The sequence below is a fragment of the Bos indicus genome, chromosome 6 (genome assembly GCF_029378745.1).
Source record: "Bos indicus isolate NIAB-ARS_2022 breed Sahiwal x Tharparkar chromosome 6, NIAB-ARS_B.indTharparkar_mat_pri_1.0, whole genome shotgun sequence".
Lineage (NCBI taxonomy): Eukaryota > Metazoa > Chordata > Mammalia > Artiodactyla > Bovidae > Bos > Bos indicus.
The window spans coordinates 116,568,537-116,588,238 of NC_091765.1; the positions used below are offsets into that span (position 1 = coordinate 116,568,537).

The 19,702-nt window shown below is 52.9% G+C and overlaps 1 protein-coding gene across 5 annotated transcripts in view; it reads right to left on the reverse strand.

Moving 5' to 3' along the window:
* The window catches only part of FAM193A (family with sequence similarity 193 member A), a 151,580-nt gene that overhangs the window by 76,993 nt on the left and 54,885 nt on the right, over window positions 1-19,702 (reverse strand). For 2 of the 5 annotated variants that reach the window (XM_070791906.1, XM_070791905.1), the window contains exon 2: window positions 7,732-7,977. In XM_070791906.1, the coding sequence (XP_070648007.1) occupies window positions 7,732-7,977 (246 nt within the window). Of the gene's footprint in view, window positions 1-4,712; window positions 7,628-7,731; window positions 7,978-19,702 lie in introns of those variants that run through there. The other 3 variants (XM_070791908.1, XM_070791907.1, XM_070791909.1) reach the window with 2 other exon arrangements.

The window sequence follows — 19,702 nt, forward strand, 5'->3', positions numbered from 1 at the left end:
GGTGGGCACAATAAAGGACAGAAATGGCAGAGAGCTAGCAGACGCCGGGGAGGTCAGCAAGAGATGGAGAGAATACACAGAACTGTACAAAAAAGATGCTAATGAACCGGGTTACTATGGTTGTGTGGTCAGCCAGCCAGAGCCAGGCATTCTGGAGAGCGAAGTCAAGCGGGCCTTAGGAAGCACTGCTGGTAATAAAGCTAGTGGAGGTAGACTTAATTCCAGAGTTAGAGCTAATAATTCCAGTAGAGTTATTCAAAACCTGAAAAGGATGATGCCATCAAGGTGTTGCATTCAATATGTAAGCAAATCTGGAAGACCCAGCAGTGGCCACAGGACTGGAAAAGGTCAATCCTCATCCCAATTCCCAAGAAGGGTAGTACTAAAGACTGTGCCAACCATCGGACAGTCGCACTCATCTCCCATGCTAGTATGGTCATGCTTCAAATTTTGCGTGCTAGGCTTCAGCATTATGCAAACCAAGAACTTCCATATGTCCGACCTGGTTTTAGAAAGGGAAGAGGAACCAGAGATCAAATTGCCAACATTCCCTGGATCATAGAGAAAGCAAGGAATTCCAGAAAAAATCTACCTCTGTTTCATTGACTATGCTAAAGCCTTTGATTGTGTGGATCAAAACAATGTGTGGAAGGCTCTTAGAGAGATGGGAATACCAGACATCTTACCTGTCTCCCGAGAAACTTGTATGTGGGTCAAGAAGCAACAGTTAGAACCCTGAATGGAACAACTGATTGGCTCAAGACTGAAAAAGCAGTATGACAGGGCTGTCTGCTGTCACTCTGTTTAACCTGTACGCTGAGCACATCATGAGAAATGCCGGGGTGGATGAGTTACAAGCTGGAATCAAGGCAGGCGGGAGAAACATCAACAACCTCAGAGATGTGGAAGATACCACTCTAATGGAGAAAGTGAAGAGGAACTAAAGAGCCTCTTGATGAGGGTGACAGAGGAGAGTGAAAGAGCCGGCTTAAAACTAAATATTAAAGAAACTACGATCATGGCATCCGGCCCCGTTGTTTCATGGCAAATAGAAGGGGAAACAGTGGAAGTAGTGACAGATTTCCTCTTCTTGGGCTCTAAAATCACTGTGGAGAGTGACTGCAGCCAGGAAACCAGAAGATGACTGCTTCCTGGCAGGAATGCTCTGACACCCAGACAGCGTGCTGACAAGCAGACATTACCCTGCTGGCAAAAGTCGGTCCAGTCAAGCTTATGGTCTTCCCAGTGGTCACGTACGGTTGTGAGAGCTGGACCGTGAAGAAGGCAGAACGTCAAAGAATTGATGTCTTTGAACTGTGGTGCTGGAGAAGACTCCTGAAAGTCCCCTGGACAGCAAGGAGATCAAACCAGTCAATCTTAAGGGAAATCAACCCTGAATCCTCGTTGGACTGATGCTAAAGCTCCGGTATTTTGGTCATCTGATGTGAACAGCCAATTCACTGGAAAAGCCCCTAATGCTGGGAAAGACCGAGGGCAGGAGAAGAGGGTATGAAGGGATGAGAAGGCTGGATAGCATCAACGATGCAACAGACATGAACTAGGGCAAACTTCGGGAGATGGGAGGGACAGCGAGGCCTGGCATGCTGCAGTCTTTGGGGGTGGCAAAGAGTCGGGCATGGATGGGCGACCAAACAACCACCACCACCACATATTAGTATATCTGATTGACAAGGAATCACTGCAAGACAAGCCACGAGGTTCAACAGTAACAGCATTAAATTAAAAATCAGTATGATTACAAGTAATCCAAGAGATAGGTTTGGATATTTACAAATACTTCTAAAAACAATTCAATGTTGAAAACAGAAATAACCTCGATTGGATAACACCTAAAACTGAGCCAATACTGCTAGCAATTCAAAATACAGAGCAGTAATCAGGTTTCCAGCACACGTGACGGCAGAATCGTAAACACTGATGGGGAAGAACCCCACGCAGAAAGGCAGGAGAGCAACCACCTAGAGAGACCCGCCAGCTCTGCGGGCGCCTCGGCAGGGCCACTGGTGTGCAGGCCGGGCCACCCGTGCGTGCATGCCGTCCCCATCCTCCTGTGCAGGCCCGGGCAGGCAGAGCGGGCAGGTGCCCCCTGGTCTTCGGGTGAGATGAGCACAAGAGAGCTGCTCCCCTAAGGCAGCTGGTACCCAGCTCCAGCTCGCCGGCCCTCGGAAGAGGCCCGGAAGACGGGGAGTCCCCACACTGTCGTGCGCCCCACCTCACCATGGCATCTGCGCCCTGCTCCTGAGAACAAGGAACCAGGGGAACCAGGTCCACGACCGATGGCGTCCGTAACTCGGGACCTGGTGGTGCCTGCCATCACCACCTCGCACACCCTGAGCAGAGCAGGGCACCTGGGCAGGAGCAGAGCGGAGCGCACCTGCCAGCAGTGGAGAGGACGCTGGGAGCGTGGAGGGGAAGGGAGCGGCTGGCACTCAGACACGCCCCCGCACACATAACAGCAGTTACAGATGGAGCAGAGTGGAAGGACTGAGGTTTGTAAAGACTCTCAAGTCCCTCTTTGGAGACGCAACTGACAGACTTCTAGCAAGACTGGCTAAAAAAAGAAAAGAAAAAGCACAAATACGAGGAATAAAAAGCTGTATCTACAGGCATGGTAGCAACTAAAACAGACCCCGAACACAAACCGACAAGAATATAATTTACCACAGCTGACCTGAAAAGGGGCTTTCCTGCTGGCTCAGTGGTAAAGAATCCACCTGCAATGCAGGAGACCCGGGTTCGATCCCTGGGTGGGCAAGATCCCCCAGAGAAGGAAATGGTAACCCACCTCAGTGTTCTTGCCTGGAGAATCCCATGGACAGAGGAGCCTGGCGGGCTACAGTCCATGGAGTCACAGAGAGTCAGGCATGACTGAGTGACTAAACACACACACGACTTGAAAACAAATGGAAAACGTCTTATCTGTTCAAGAAACTGAAGCACAAGTTCAGAATGCACCCCCAGCCCTGCACCGCTGTAGAGAAGGCAGGAGGCCGTGACCTGGGGCTGGGCAGGGGGCAAGGCTGGAGGCGGACAGGCAGGCGGGGCCTGGGCCGGAGGAGGAGAGGACGAGAACCACTGGGGCCTCGGGGGCCGCACCCGGGAGGCGGGCTCCTCGGCCGCAGGGAGACCGTGGAGCGCCAGCGGGGCCTGGGCAGTCCCGGGCACAGTGGGGCGGCCACGGGGGCACTCCAGGCAGGACCCAGCGGGCTAGGGCGGGCAGCAGGGAGCAAGCCCAGGCGGAGGGGCCAGGGGACCCAGCGGGCCGGTGGGCAGCGGGAAGCAGCCCAGGAGGAGGGGCTGGGGCCGGGGGAGAGCTGGGGAGGGCAGAGACCCCCGGGACAGACACGCTCAGGCCTGCGACCGGAGAGCCGGGATCCAGGCAGACGTCTGAAATCGAGGTTTCTCGGTGTCCGCTCAGGACACGGTCTCGGTGCCAGGCTCTGAGCGAGGCCTGCAGGGTGGGCAGGCATGCAGCGGGGAGGCCGGCATGATCTCTGGAGACAGAGCACTTTCAGCACTGGGCCCGTGGGCCTCGCTAAGCACGTCCCTGACCACGGGGACACTGGCATGGCCCCCACACCCATGGCCTGGGCCTACCTGACAGTGCCAGGCCCAGGGGCGCCAGCTGAGGGGGCAGCACAGAGGGTCAGAGGGGCAGCTCCACTCGCAGTGAGTGCCCGAGGCCGAGGGTGGACAGCCTTCTCCCCAAGCAAGTGTAGGCCTTCCCTGCTGGGGCTGGGCGTGCTCCCCTGGGGCCTGAGGCCAGGGACCGGACACGGGCCCCAGCCCAGACCCTCAGATGCCCCGTCGCAGGGCAGGGTCACCAGGCAAGCGCATCTGGCCCCAGACATAGGGCAGGGGAAGGAGCAGGGGCCATGGAGGAGGCCCCTGGGCATGGGGAGAGCCCCCAGCCCGGCCCACACCAGCACAGGGGCAGCGCCAGAGATGCAGGTCTGTGCCAGCTCCAGGGCCAAGCTCGCCCACCACCTCTGCAGGCACGGGCTGGCACTGCCCCCACAGGAGAAGGACCACCACACACATCACCACCACACACACACCCCACTGACACTGCACACACCACCACCACCACCGATACACAGCGGTGCGTGACGTGTGCAGTATACGCATCAGCATTATACGGGAGAAGGCGACAGCACCCACTCCAGGGCTCTCGCCTGGGGAACCCCAGGGACGGCGCAGCCTGATGGGCTGCAGTCCATGAGGTCACGAAGAGTCGGGCAGGACTGAGCAACTTCACTTTCACTTTTCACTTTCATGCTTTGGAGAAGGAAATGGCAACCCACTCCAGTGTTCTTGCCTGGAGAACCCCAAGGACAGTGGAGCCTGGTGGGCTGCTGTCTGTGGGGTCGCACAGAGTCGGACACGACTGAAGCGACTTAGCAGCAGCAGCAGCATTATACACACTATACACACCCCCCCACCACCGATATATAGTGGTATACGACGTGTGCAGTGCACACATCACCACTGTACACGCACACGCAGCACCACACGTGGCACCACCACTACACACACCACCGCACCCACACTCACACATCGCCACTATATACACACCCCACCGCCACCACTACACACACCCCAGCACCGCTACACGCACATCACCAACACCACACACACACCAACACTAAACTCTCCAGAGAAGACCAGAACAGCAACCCATCTCAACTCACTTTACGAGGCTCCAAAAGACAGACGAGACAACACGCCTTCCACGAGCCTCAATGAGGTGACTCCCTTCACAGGCCGATGCCAAGTTCTCAACCAGACGTGAGCAAACCGGGCCGGTGACGCGTACAAAGGCTGTCTGCAGAAAGACCTGCACAAAGACGCTCACAACCGCCCGACTCAGCGCAGTCCGAGTCTGGAAATGACGGAAGCACACGCCAACGGTAAACAGACCCCAAACTGCAGCCCATCTCTACGGCTCATGCAGTGAAAACAAGGAACACGCTACCGGTGCACCACGCTCCGAGCATTACAGCAGCAGAGACACACGCAACACTCTGGAGACGGCAAAGCCACGGGGACAGAAGCCGCACCAGGGCTGCCCGGGCGGGGAGGGGAAGGGCCACCAGCAAGGCAGCGAGGGGACGTCCGGGGCTGTGTCTTAACCAAGGCAAAGGGCTGATACACTGTGCAAGTCTGTCAGAACTCAGGGCACTATACACACACTTTAAATGGGTGAATTTTACTAGACGTAAATTACATCTCATTGGGAAAAAAAAGTTCAGCGGTTTTAAGCAGCATGAACAAAGAAGCCAACCACACAAAAGCAATGGAAGGTTTAAATCTGCAAACACTGGTTAGCATTACACCTCTGTGGTCCCTGGGACCACTTTTTCGATGAGAAGAGAAGCCTCATTTCTGGATGCATCGTCCAGGCAAAATGAGAGTCACGAAACGAGACTCTCATCCTGGAAAGACTGATTATGGGCCATGACAGGCATTTGCACTTGCCTCCAAACCAGGACGGACATAGCAACTATTCCCCCAAAGCAGTCAGGGCACTGCAGAGGAGCTGGACTGGAAACAGGAGCCAAAGACAGGAAAGTTTAAGAAGCAAAGAGAATGCACGAGCTGGGGGAAGACTCAAGAATGCCTGCTGGAAGCGAACAAAGAACAAACAAGTACCAGGAACGTGAAGAGGCCTCCATAAGCAACTGAGGGCCAACCTCGACAGCACAGTGAAAAGCAGAGACGTCGCTTTGCTGACAGAGGTCCGTGCGGTCAAGCCATGGTTTCTCCAGTGCTTGTGTATGGATGTGAGAGTTAGAAGGTGAAGAAGGCTGAGTGCCGAAGAACTGATGCTTTGAACTGTGGTGCTGGAGGACTTGGACTTGGCCCTTGGACTGCAAGGAGATCCAACCAGTCCATCCTCAAGGAAATCAGTCCTGAATATTCATTGGAAGGACTAATACTGAAGCTGAAGCTCTAATACTTTGGCCACCTGATGCAAAGGGATGACTTGTTAGCAAAGACTCTGGTGCTGGGAAAGACTGAGGGCAGGAAGAGACAGATTGACGGAGGACGAGATGGCTGGATGGCATCACCAACTCAATGGACATGAGTTTGTGCAAGCTCCAGGAGATGGTGATGGACAGGGAAGCCTGATGTTCTGTAGCCCATGGGGTCGCAAACAGTAGGACACGACTGACTGAACAACAACAAAAAAAACTGAAAAAAGACCAAATACTTTAAGTGGACAAGAAAGGAAACAAAAGTAAAACAACAGAAGCACAAAGATCTGCAGGTGAGAAAACGAGAGACCACCTGTGCCGTCCTTTTAGTCCCTTGCTCTCTCTCCGTTCACCTCTTCACTCACTCACTCACTGTGATTCACTCACTCACTGTGATTCACTCACTCACTCACTGTGGCACCAAATGTCCGGAGGGCAGGGCTGGTGATGGACAGGGAGGCCTGGCGCGGCCCCTGGGACACGGCTCAGCAACTGGACTGACTGGCTGAGCCTGGTTTGGTAAGAAAATACACAAAAAGAGCTGCCCTCTTGGAGAGCATATTCCAGTGAAGGGAAAGACGAAGTGAGTAAGTAACATACACAGTGTATTAGAAGGAAGTGCTAAAGAGAAGTGCAGGCAGGAAAGAGGGCTGGGCAGGAGTCACACCAGTGCGAAGCCAATTTCTGTTTTGATAAACGACGGGATTCTGAGCTGCAGCTGTTACAGCTCTACTCCAGAAGCCGGCACGTGAGCTGGTGCTGCCTTCCGGGAAACCCTAAAACAGAAGCCACAGCTCAGCGGAGGGCAGGGAGGAGGCTTCTGCCACGTGGCAGCGGGCCTGAGTGGGGGCTCCAGTGGACAGCAGCCTCGGGTCAGGAAGCAGAAAGTGCGGGGGGCTGTCACGGCCGCATGCAGAGGCAGGAGCACAGAGACCACAGGTCAGGAACAGCCAGCAGGCAGGAATCGAAGGCAAGACAAGCCCGAGATCATGGGGCCTCACATGGCTGCAAGGCAACTCCCTCCAGAAGCCAAAGGCCCGGTCTGAAAGCCCTTTCGGGACTCATGGTGGTCCAGCGTCTCAGGCTCTGCCTGCCAGTGCAGGGGACACGGGTTTAATCCCTGGTCTGGGAAGATCCCACAAGCCGCAGGGCAACTAAGCCCAAGGACCACCGCTACTGAGCCCGCACTCCAGAGCCCGTGTGCCTGCGAGCTTGTGCTCTGAGACGAGAAGAACCGCAGGGGGAGCCCGCAGCCCGCAGCCTCCCTGCGCTTCACGTCGGAGGGAGCCCAAGGGCAGCCGCCAAGACCCGGCACAGCCACGAACTGATTAAAGAAGAAAAACCAAAGCCCTTTCAGAACCAGGGCCCATGAAGACGCTGTCCGGGCTGAAGATGCTGATGTTCTCAAGAAGGCTTCACTGAGCTGAGGCATGGAAAGGGAGGGGGCAGAGTGGGGCGGGGAGCCTGACCTGAGAACTGCATCTGGGAGAGAAGTTTAGGCAAGCTACCGGCACATGGAATCGTCTAGAACTGAGCGCACACAAAGCCGCCTAGTTTTTCAACAGATTGTACCGCCAAAGAAATCCTGTGACCAGAAGTAAAACACCGAAACCCGCCCTGAGGGCCGCCCGAGCTCGCTGATGGAGCTGGCCTGCTGACTGGGGGGGGAGGGCAGGCCCGGCTGGCGGGCAGCGCGGGAAGCGCCGGTGCGGGCAGCCCCGCAGGCACTCACCGCCGGCTGCTCGGGGCCGCCGTGGCGCGCGTCCTTCTCCACGGCGCGCCGGCAGTCGGGGCACACCCAGAGCGGCAGGTGCAGCACGCTGTTGCCCTTGGGCGCCATAGACAGGGCCAGCTTGCTTGCGGTCTTCACTCCACTCTCTAAGAACGAAGAGTCTTTCCTCTCGCTTCTGCACAGAAGACAGTAATCCCCAGCGGGGTAGGGCGGTGTTCTATGATTCATGCCAAAATTAAAAGGAGTCTGGAACAGAAAACAGAAAAAAAAAGTTTTTTCAAAACATGAGCCACAAAGCCAGGACCATTCAAACTTTACAGTTCTCACACTTTAATGCACGTGTATGTTCACACTGAGAAACATCAAACAGGGATTTGCTGAATAAAACTGTGCCGAGCATTCTAGAAACTCATAATACATACCTCCAATAAAAGAGCGATACCATAAAGAACATCTAAGGAGGAGGCAGAAATCTGTCCTCACCCCTTCACTTAGTTAGCCTTCTGTGTTCCCCCCACGTGCTAGGAAGCGTCAGCCTTGATTCAGACTGAGGAAGCACCAGGGCATTTTCTTTTTTCTTTTAACCATCAGCCAAGTTCAGGGAACTCCCTGAAGGTCTAGTGGTTAGGCCCCCTTGCTTTCACTGCCGAGGGCTTGGGTTGAGGACCTAAGATCCCACAGGCTGCTCAGTGCAGCCACAAACAGCAACAGAGGTCGAAGCCCCGGGCCTAGAGGTGTCTGCACTCAGGGCTCAAGGCTGGGGCGGCAATCCGGCTCGAGTGCACCTACAGAGCCAAGCCACCTCTGAGGCGGGCTGTCCAAGCTCGAGTCAAGATAAACATCTAGGAGGCTGACAGCAGCCACACATAAAAACATTCAAGACCGGCCTCCCTCCAAGCGTGTCTCACTATCTACCTCCACTTTTCAAACAGGTCCTAAACCGAAGGGTGAGGGTAGGCAGGAGGAAGAGGAAAGATCACGACTCCAGATCCTTTCTAGTATCAACCTCGTTATCAGAAAAATAAAATTAGTCTTAAAAACACACAGGCGCCCAGGTTTACAACAGGCCTAAAGTCACCAGGTGAGCAAGTAGCAGCCAAGATTTTAGTCCAAATCGGCATGAGCCCAGAGGCATCACGTGCAGCTTAGCGGAACCACCCTGCAAATCCTAGAGTGGCTCGAGAGAGGTGCACCTGGCCGCAGGCGAGCAGGGAGGCCAGGCACAGCCTTCCCGACGCAGCCTCACAGGTCAAGGTTCCCGAGCACAGTGCTCGCGCTGTGCGCCCGGCAAGCAGGCAGGCAAACCAGGACCCTGCTGGGGCCGTTCTGGCTGGAGTACTGCCCACCTGCTCCCCCACTCCGCCCAGCCGGCAGCCCGGCTCTGTACTCAGCCCCGGCGCTGCCCCTGCCATCCTCACTGGGGCGTGCACCGCCACTGGCTGGCCTGACCCTGCACTGACGTGACTGCCGCCACCACGGCCAGAGCGCTCCCAAAGGCTGCCAGCAAGGCCTGGAGGGGCCAGGTGTTGGTGCTCAAACAAGGGGGCGGACGGGATGAATGAAAACATGAGTGATTACAAGGATGGGACAGCACCGTTAAGACACAGAAGCGTAACGTCTGTTCTTACCTACGAAAACCAGCGATCAAACCTGCTTACAGCTGTCACACCCACAGGTGCGCCCTGGGTTTCACCAACCCAGCTCAGCAGCCCCCTGCATGTCTGAGGGCGCTCACTTGAAAGGCTGGGCACGGCTGCCCCCGGGAGCAGCTGCCCTTCTCTGTCCCAACAGGTCCCAAGCCCATTGCTGGAGGAACAGCCCCAGGCCTCAGACCTCTGCAGACTGCCTTTCTGGTGACAAAGGTCCCCAGCAGAACCAGAATGTTAAGAGGCAGAAGTGAATTGAGAGCACCCAGCTCAGGGTCCATCCCCGCAGGGCTTCCTGCGAGCAAGACACTAGCCCCAGCAAGGAGACACACGGTGAGTAAATCAAGATCCCCGCCGGGAGTGAGAGCAATTCTCGCCAAACGCAGGGACAAGGTAAAACATCTGTGCTCTCAAGTCAGAACGTGAGACAGCGGCGACTGAGCAGAGACAGCCAGAAAAAGTGTCTGCGGTTGAGGATGATGCCCTTCGTCACTGCAGCCATTGAGGGCCTCCTTGAGGAGACGTCTCAAGTGGGGGGCTGTGGCCAGAGGCCTTGGGGTGCGGACAGAGAAGGGGGCAGGGAGCCGCGGGGCCCGGCCTCACTCTCATCTGGACATGGAGACAGGACGTGCGAGGAGAAGAGATGAGAGAAGGGAAGGGGCGAAGAGGCCAGGGTGAAACTGCTGCAAAGGCAGAGCCCCCGGGACGGAGAGAGGCTGGACTGCGCGTGGAGCAGCCTCAGTGGGGCCGGCTCGGGCACAGGGGCCTGACACAGACCATGCACGGGCCAGATGCCCGGGTCCTGCTGGCCCGAGAACAACGTCAGACCAGCGGACACCGACAGAACCCCAACGGCCCACCACGCTAGGCTGCCTCTCCGCCAGGGTGCAGACACGAAGTTGCCAAGGGTGCAGAGCAGACGAGGAAGACAGCGTGGCTTTAATGAGAGCAGAGCTAAGTGAGACCCGAGGGCTAAGGCAACGCAGACAGAAGCAGCCGCGGGAAGAGCTGGCAGAGGGGCGCCGGCATGGGGGGCAGCTGTGGACACGGGTCCTTCCGGCGCAGGGCGCAGGCTGGAGGGGAGGCTTGGGGCCGAGGACGCTCAGCCAGCCTGGGGGCCCTGTGAGGAGGCAGCTCATAAGAGGAGTGTGTGACCCAGGTTTCTCCTTACAGAGAAACCCTGGCGTGCGAACAACAAACTCTGGGGTGGTCATCACATGTGAGGTGAGCGCAGGGGAGCAGAACGGTCAGACTTTGGGGGCTTGCCTACCCGGGCAGGGGGCCCCTGGCAGCGGAGGACAGGCTGCAGAGGTGAAGAGCAAGACTTAACGGTGGCGCGTTACCCACCCAGACAATGTGGAGCTAGACACCCGGGAGAGAGGGCGCAATCCCTTGGGCACATGGCCTGTAAAGCCAGACAAGGTGACGGCGGAGTGCAGACGTGTCCCGACGCCCGGAGACTCCGCTCAGCACGGCAGCCGGTCCTCGGGCAGCGAGCGCGCCCTGCCCTGTCTCCTCACTGCCTCGTTCTCCCGCCCCGCCCCAGGCCACCGCGCAGAGTTCTCACTCCACAGATTCACGGGGCAACTCCTGCACTCGTCTGCAACGAGCGGCATCACACAGCATCTCCTCTTGTCGGGCCTCTCTCACAGTACCATCACTTGGAGATGATCCCTTGTGTGGCTCACGAGACTGCTCCTTTCACTCCTGAGCAGTGGCCCTTGGAGATAAGTCACAACTCGCTTACCATTCTGCTGTCTGGGCACAGGCAGCCTGTCTCCCGGTGTCAGCTTCACAAACAGTACTTGCTATGAACACTCATATATACATCTTGCTGGGAACACATGTTTTTCCTTCTCTTGCATAAATACCAAGGAATAGAATAATTGAGGTATCTAACTTTTAAGAAACTCCCGGAACTTCCCGGCAGTCCAGTGGTTAGGGCTCTGTGCTTCCACTGCACGGGGCACAGGAGCCCTGGTCAGGGAACCAAGATGCCATACACCATGTAGCTTGACCAGAAAAAAAGAAAAAAAAAAAACCAAATTGCCAAACTTCTCCCAAAGAGCACTGATAAGGACTTCCAGGTACCCGACATCCTCATTAACGAGGTTTCAACTGTGACCACCATAGTGAATGTGTAGCGCTGGCTCAGTGTGGTTTTCTTAATAATGCATTAAATATCTTTTCACACGCTTATACAGTATCTATTCAAATGTATGGCCTGCCTTAAGGTTAACCAATTTTATTGTTAAGACAGTTAGCTTTTGGTTTCATGGATTTTTCCCTATTAAAAATTTTTTTGTTTTACTGCATTTTGCTTTCATGTTATTATTTCATTACTTTGAGTATCTTTGGGTATAACTGGCTCTTTGACTTTCTGTTTTCTTAGCGTGGAAGCACAGGACACTGAACCCTACCTCTTGCGATGGTTGATGCTGCACGTGTCCCTGTCAAGCACTGCTTTGGGCTATATTTTACAAATTTTGATATGCTGTGTTTTCATTCTCATTCAGTTCAAAATATGCAACCACAAAATTAAAACACGCTTGCTCCTTGGAAGAAAAGCTATGAAAAACCTAGACAGCATATTAAAAAGTAGAGACATTATTTTGTCAATAAAGGTCTGTCTAGTCAAAGTTATGGTTTTCCCAGCAGTCATGTATGGATGTGAAAGTTGAACCATACAGAAAGCTGAGCACCAAAGAATTGATGCTTTTGAATTGTGGTTACTAAAGACAACTCTTGAGAGTCCCTTGGACTGAAAGGAGATCAAACTAGTCAATCCTCAGATGTGAAGAACTGACTTATTGGAAAAGACCCTGATGCTGGGAAAGACTGACGCTGGGAGGTGAAGGGGACATCAGAGGATGAGATGCTTGGAGGCATCACAGACTCGACGGACTTGAGTTTGAGCAAATTCCTGGAGATACTGAAGGACAGAGAGGCCTGGCGTGCTGCAGTCCACGGGGTCGTGAAGAGCTGGACACGACTGAGTGACTGAGCAGCAATACTCTACAACGGGAAATGAAAAACTGCTGTCAGAGTGCCTCTAACTTCTCAGACTGCAGTCGGCATCCCTTTACAAATCTGAAGGTACCGAAAATCACGGGAACCAGTCATCTTGTAAAGGACATTAACATTAACAGCCTTCAGAGCAATATTCAGAAATCACCAGAAGGGAGAGAAAAATCACATAAATAGAACAGAGACTCAGAAAGGCTTTTGCTGCTGCTAAGTCGCTTCAGTAGTGTCCGACTCAGTGCGACCCCATAGACGCCAGCCCAGCAGGCTCCCCCGTCCCTGGGATTCTCCAGGCAAGAACACTGGAGTGGGTTGCCATTTCCTTCTCCAATGTGTGAAAGTGAGAAGTGAAAGTGAAGTCGCTCAGTTGTATCCCACCCTCAGCGACCCCATGAACAGCAGCCTTCCAGGCTCCTCCATCCATGGTATTTTCCAGGCAAGAGTACTAGAGTGGGGTGCCATTGCCTTCTCCCAGATAGGCTTTTAGTCAGTCCCTAAATGGGTCAGTCACATTTGAAAATTGAGTGACCTGAAGTAATTCCAAAAGTAGCCACTCACATAGCTGGTGAGCCCAAGCCATCAAACAGGGCCCTGCCCCTGAGCAGAGAGGCAGTGCCAGCCCCTTCACCTGCACTCCCATCACCACCACCATGTCCTTGGCCACAGGGGGGCAGCTGTGTCACGGAGAACCACAGCAGAGGCTAGCCAGGGACCTACCACACAAGACTGATCCCCACAGGCAGTGCCTGCTTTCTGCAGGACCCCTTACCTCCCATAACAGAGTTGATGACACTGAGTCAGTCTCCAGGGTTGTTACTAAAATTGTTACGGTCGGAAAACTTCACAAGGCGGGGACAGGAGTCAGGGCCCTGGGCATAGGCACTGCGTGGGATGGTTTAGAGTGCTAGGGGACAGGGAGGCGTGTTTGCCCAGGAGCTGGATAGCGAGGGGAGAGGAGACACAGACCCCCAGCTCGAGGCAGGCGGAGCACAGGCCCACACAGGGAGCACGGAGGGCGCGCACGTGGGCGGCAGCAGCAGGGGGCCAGGCTCAGGGCCCCACACAGACTAGTGTCTGCTTCGGAGGCCCTGGCCAGGCACGCAGGGACCGCCAAAGCCTTTGCTCCCCTCTGGTCTCTCAACCGGAGAAGGCAATGGCACCCCACTCCAGTGCTCTTGCCTGGAAAATCCCATGGACGGAGGAGCCTGGTAGGCTGCAGTCCATGGGGTCGCTGAGGGTCGGACACGATTGAGCGACTTCACTTTCACTTCTCACTTTCATGCATTGGAGGAGGAAATGGCAACCCACTCCAGTGTTCTGGCCTGGAGAATCCCAGGGACGGGGGAGCCTGGTGGGCTTCCGTCTATGGGGTCGCACAGCGTCGGACACGACTGGAGCGACTCAGCAGCAGCAGGTCTGTCAACAAGGGCAACTGAAACAATTACTAAAGACGAGAAGGAACAACGCTGAGGGAGGGAAGGAAGGTGCGTGTGGCATGCTGCTGACGGGGCGTGAAGGCACCAACCACCTCTGAACCAGGTGGCAGGGTTTCCGCCGTTGGCCTGCATGGCGCCCTCGGGCACGCTCACCCCCTCTCTCCCCCCAGCCCTGGGCCTGCAGGATGCCCTCGGGCTTGCTTACCCCCCTGCCCCCACCCCGGGGCCTGCACGCCCCCCCACCCCACCCCCAGCCTGCAGGGCGCACTCACCTCACGGGCCGCCTCACCCTCGGGCAGGCACCGGGCCCTGCCATCTGCCTGAGGCCTCTCCCACTGACCAGCCCCTTTCTTTATTAGGCCATCCATTTTTCCTTCTTTCCTGCATCATCTCCATTAGGATACAAACATGCTATTACTCCTCCCAGGCTGAAGAGACAAAACACTCTCCTCTTAACCTCACTTTCGCCTCCAGGTACTAACTGCCAATCTCTTTCCCTTCCTTCTCAGCAACGCCTTCCGAGCTGTCCACGCCAACTCTAAGAGAAATGTAATGCAAGATGCAAACATGAACCCTGTAATAAGTTAAAACCGAAAACACAGGTAAAAACAAGGAGCGAACCCACCCAGCACAGCAGCCAAACCAGGGGCACCGACGGCACGTGCTGGCACGGCTGTGGAGCGGCAGGGGCTCGGCGCTGCTGTGCGCAGGCACACGGGGCAGCCGCTTCGGAGGGCAGTCTGGCGGCTTCTCCCAGAATTAAAAATCCTCTCGCCCTACGACCGGGCAACCGCGCTCCTCAGAATTCACCCAAATGAAAACTGACATCCACACGAACATCTGCACACAGATGTTTCTAACAGTTCTACTCACAGTTGCCAGAACTTGGAAGCAATCAAATCTCCTTCAGAAGGTGAATGGATAAACAAACTGTGGTACCGCCAGACAACAGATTATTATTCAGTGCTAAAGAGAAATGACATATCAAGCCATGAAAAGACATGGAGGAACCTTCAGTTCAGTTCAGTTGCTCAGTCATGTCCGACTCTTTGCGACCCCATGAACAGCAGCAACCTTAAATATGTATTATTTAAATGAAACATATATTATTAAATGAAAGGAGCCAATCTGGAAAGGCTATAGACTGTGTGAGCCCTACATGACATTCTGGAAAACTATGCAGACAGTGAAAGATGAGCGGCTGTCGGGGACGGGGGAAAGGGCAGGCACGGGTAGGACACGAAGGGTCTCTTAATCAGTGTGATACTCAACGGGGCACCCAGGCCGTTCGACGTCTGCCCGACCCACAGAATGCCCAGCAGCCAGAGGGGCCCGGACCGAATCACGGACTTGGGCAACGGCGTGTCAGCTGAGTTCACGGCTCTCACAGACCACGGTGGGGATGCTGACGCTGTGGCGGCTGTGCGTGAGTGAGGATGCATGGGAACCTGCTGCACCTCCTGCTCAACTTTTCTGTGAAACTGAAACTGCTCTAAGAAAAAGCCTATTAAACACCTCCCGCACAAAAGACAGGTGAACTCGAGTACGATTTTATTTAACTCAATGTTGCTGTTCAGTTGCCAAGTCATGTGCGACTCTCTGCAACTTGATGGACTGCAGCATGCCAGGCTACTCTGTCCTCCACAATCTTCCAGAGCTTTCTCCAATTCACATCCATTCGGGTGGTGGTGCTATCTAACCATTTCATCCTCTGCCACTCTCTTCTCCTTTGGCCTTCAATCCTTCCCGACTAATGCTGGGTCTTTTCCAAGGAGTCATGGTACTGGAGAAGGCCCTTGAGAGTCCTGTGGACTGCAAGGAGATCAAACCACACAATCCTAAAGGAAATTAACCCTGAAACGATGCTGAAGTTCCAATATTTTGGCCACCTGATGCAGAGAGCCAACACACTGGAATCGACTCACTGAACTCAATATATGCACAATATTCTCACGTCAAAGGTAACCAATATAGAGTGAGATATTTTACATTCTTTCTTCATACTAGGTCTTCAGTATGAGGATGTGTTCACACATAAAGCACATCAGGGGCTGTAGGGCCCCACGTGGCCAGGTGACCCGAGCTGACCGGCACACATCACGGTCACTAAGGCCCCACCGACCCTGCGGGCCCACACTGCCGCCGAGAGCATGAGACGCAGGAACTCGCCGCCTCCTGCCTGACACTCTGTCCTCACCCAGCCGCCTCGTGTGCTCACCCTCTTGGTTTTTTCTGAGAACCGACTCCAAACCCTGAGGCTGTGGACCTAACCTTGTCTAATTCAATGAAACTATGAGCCGTGCCATGTGGGGACACCCAAGATGGACGGGTCACGGTGGAGAGTTCTGACAAAACATGGTCCACTGGAGAAGGGAATGGCAAACCACTTTAGCATTCTTGCCTTGAGAACCCCATGAACAGTATGAAAAGGCAAAAAGATACGACACTGAAAGAGGAACTCCCCAGGTCAGTAGGTGCCCAATATGCTACTGGAGATCAGTGGAGAAATAACTCCAGAAAGAATGAAGGGATGCAGGCAAAGCAAAAACAACACCCAGTTGTGGATGAGACTGGTGATGGAAGTAAAGTCTGATGCTGTAAAGAGCAACACTGCATAGGAACCTGGAATGTTAGATCCATGAATCAAGGCAAATTGGAAGTGGTCAAACGAGATGGCAGGAGTGAACATCGACATCTTAGGAATCAGCGAACTAAGATGGACTGGAATGGGTGAATTTAACTCAGATGACCATTATATCTACTACTGTGGGCAGGAATCCCTTAGAAGAAGTGGAGTAGCCATCGTAGTCAACAAGAGTCCAAAATGCAGTACTTGGATGCAACCTCAAAAACGCAGAATTATCTGCTTGCTTCCAAGGCAAACCATTCAATATTACAGTAATCCAAGTCTATGCCCCAACCACTAATGCCAAAGAAGCTGAGGTTGAATGATTCTATGAAGATCTACAAGACCTTAGAAAACTAACACCCAAAAAAGATGTCCTTTTCATTATAGGGGACTGGAACGCAAACAGGCAAGTTTGGCCTTGGAGTACAAGAAGAAGCAGGGCAAAGGCTAACAGAGTTTTGCCAAGATAACCCACTGGTCATGGCAAACACCTTCCAACATGAGAGACAACTCTACACAGGGACATCACCAGATTTTATATCTTTGCAGCCAAAGATGGAGAAGCTGTATACAGTCAGCAAAAACAAGACCAGGAGCTGACTGTGGTTTAGATCATGAGCTCCTTATTGCCAAGTACAGACTGAAACTGAAGAAAGTAGGGAAAACCACTAGACCATTCAGGTATGACCTAAATCAAATCCCTTAGGATTATACAGTGGAAGTGACAAATAGATTCAAGGCATTAGATCTGATAGAGTGCCTGAAGAACTATGGACGGATGTTCGTGACATTGTACAGGAGGCAGTGATCAAGACCATCCCCATGAAAAACAAATGCAAAAAGGCAAAATGGTTGTCTGAGGAGGCCTTACAAATAGCTGAGAAAAAAAGAGAAACTAAAGGCAAAGGAGAAAAGGAAAGATATACCCATTTGAATGCAGAGTTCCAAAGAATAGCAAGGAGACATAAGAAAGCCTTTCTCAGCGATCAGTGCAAAGAAATTGAGGAAAACAACACAATGGGAAAGACTAGAGATCTCTTCAAGAAAATGAGAGATACCAAGGGAACATTTCATGAAAAGATGGGCTCAATAAAGGACAGAAATGGTATGGACCTACCGGAAGCAGAAGATATTAAAAAAGAGGTGACAACAATTGACAGCACAACTGGACAAAACAGAGCTTCACGACCCAGATCATCACGACGGTGTGCTCACTCACCCAGAGCCAGACATCCTGGAATGTGAGGTCAAGTGGGCCTTAGGAAGCATCACTACAAACAACGCTAGTGGAGGTGATGGAATTCCAATTGAGCTACTTCAAATCCTGAAAGATGATGCTGTGGAAGTGCTGCACTCAATATGCCAGCAAATTTGGAAAACTCATCAGTGGCCACAGAACTGGAAAAGGTCAGTTTTCATCCCAATCCCAAAGAAAAGCAATGCCAAAGAATGTTCAAACTACCACACAATTGCACTCATCTCACACACTAGCAAAGTAATGCTCAAAATTCTCCAAGCTAGGCTTCAACAGTATGTGAACCGTGAACTTTCAGATGTTCAAGCTGGATTTAGAAAAGGCAGAGGATCCAGAGATAAGATAGCCAACATCTGATAGTTCATTAAAAAAGCAAAAGAGTTCCAGAAAAACATCTGCTTCTCCTTTATTGACTACGCCAAACCTTTGACTGTGTGGATCACGATAAATTGTGGAAAATTCTTAAAGAGATGGGAATACCAGACCACCTGATCTGCCTTCTGAGAATTCTATATGCAGGTCAAGAACCAACAGTTACAACTGGACATGGAACAACACATTGGTTACAAATTGGGAAAAGAGTACGTCAAGGCTGTATATTGTCACCCTGCTTATTTAACTTATATGCAGAGTACATCATGAGAAATGCTGGGCTGGATAAAGCACAAGCTGGAATCAACATTGCTGGGAGAAATACCAATAACCTCAGATATGCAGATGACACCACCCTTATGGCAGAAAGCAAAGAGGAACTAAAGAGCCTCTTGATGAAAGTGAAAGAGGAGAGTGAAAAAGCTGGCTTAAAACTCAACATTCAGAAAACAAAGATCATGGCATCTGGTCCCATCACTTCATGGCAAGTAGATGGGGAAACAGTGGAAACAGTGACAGACTTTATTTTCTTGGGCTCCAAAATCACTGCAGATCGTGACTGCAGCCATGAAATTGAAAGAAGCTTGCTGCTTGGAAAAAAAGCTATGACAAACCTAGACAGCATATTAAAAAGCAGAGACATTACTTTGCTGACAAAGGTCCGTCTAGTCAAAGCTATGGTTTTTCCAGTAGTCATGTATGGATGTGAGAGTTGGGCTATAAAGAAAGCTGAGCGCTGAAGAATTGATGCTTTTGAACTGTGGTGTTGGAGAAAACTCTTTTGAGTCCCTTGGACTGCAAGGAAATCCAACCAGTCAATCCTAAAGGAATTCAGTCCTGAATATTCATTGGAAGGACCGATGCTGAAGCTCCAATACTTTGGCCACCTGATGCGAAGAGCTGACTCACTGGAAAAGACTGACGCTGGGAAAGATTGGAGGCAGGAGGAGAAGGGGACGGCAGAGGATGAGATGGTTGGATGGCATCACTGACACAATGGACATGAGTGAGTAGGCTCCAGGAGTTGGTGATGGACAGGGAAGCCTGACATCTTGCAGTCCATGGGGTCGCAAAGAGTCAGACAGGACTGAGCAACTGAAATGAACTGAGAGAAAGTATCTGCAACATGGATGCAACAGGCGAATTCCCTAAACACACACAGCAGCTTCCAATCGTTCCAGCACCGCTACACTGTCAGTGTGACTGTCGTCCTCGCTTCATTAGAGGAGACTGAGGCGTGTACTGTGTCAGTGTGACTGTCGTCCTCGCTTCATTAAAGAGGAGACTGAGGCGTGTACTGTGTCAGTGTGACTGTCGTCCTCGTTTCATTAAAGAGGAGACTGAGGCGTGTACTGTGTCAGTGTGACTGTCGTCCTCGCTTCATTAAAGAGGAGACTGAGGCGTGTACTGTGTCAGTGTGACTGTCGTCCTCGCTTCATTAAAGAGGAGACTGAGGCGTGTACTGTGTCAGTGTGACTGTCGTCCTCGTTTCATTAAAGAGGAGACTGAGGCGTGTACTGTGTCAGTGTGACTGTCGTCCTCGTTTCATTAAAGAGGAGACTGAGGCGTGTACTGTGTCAGTGTGACTGTCGTCCTCGTTTCATTAAAG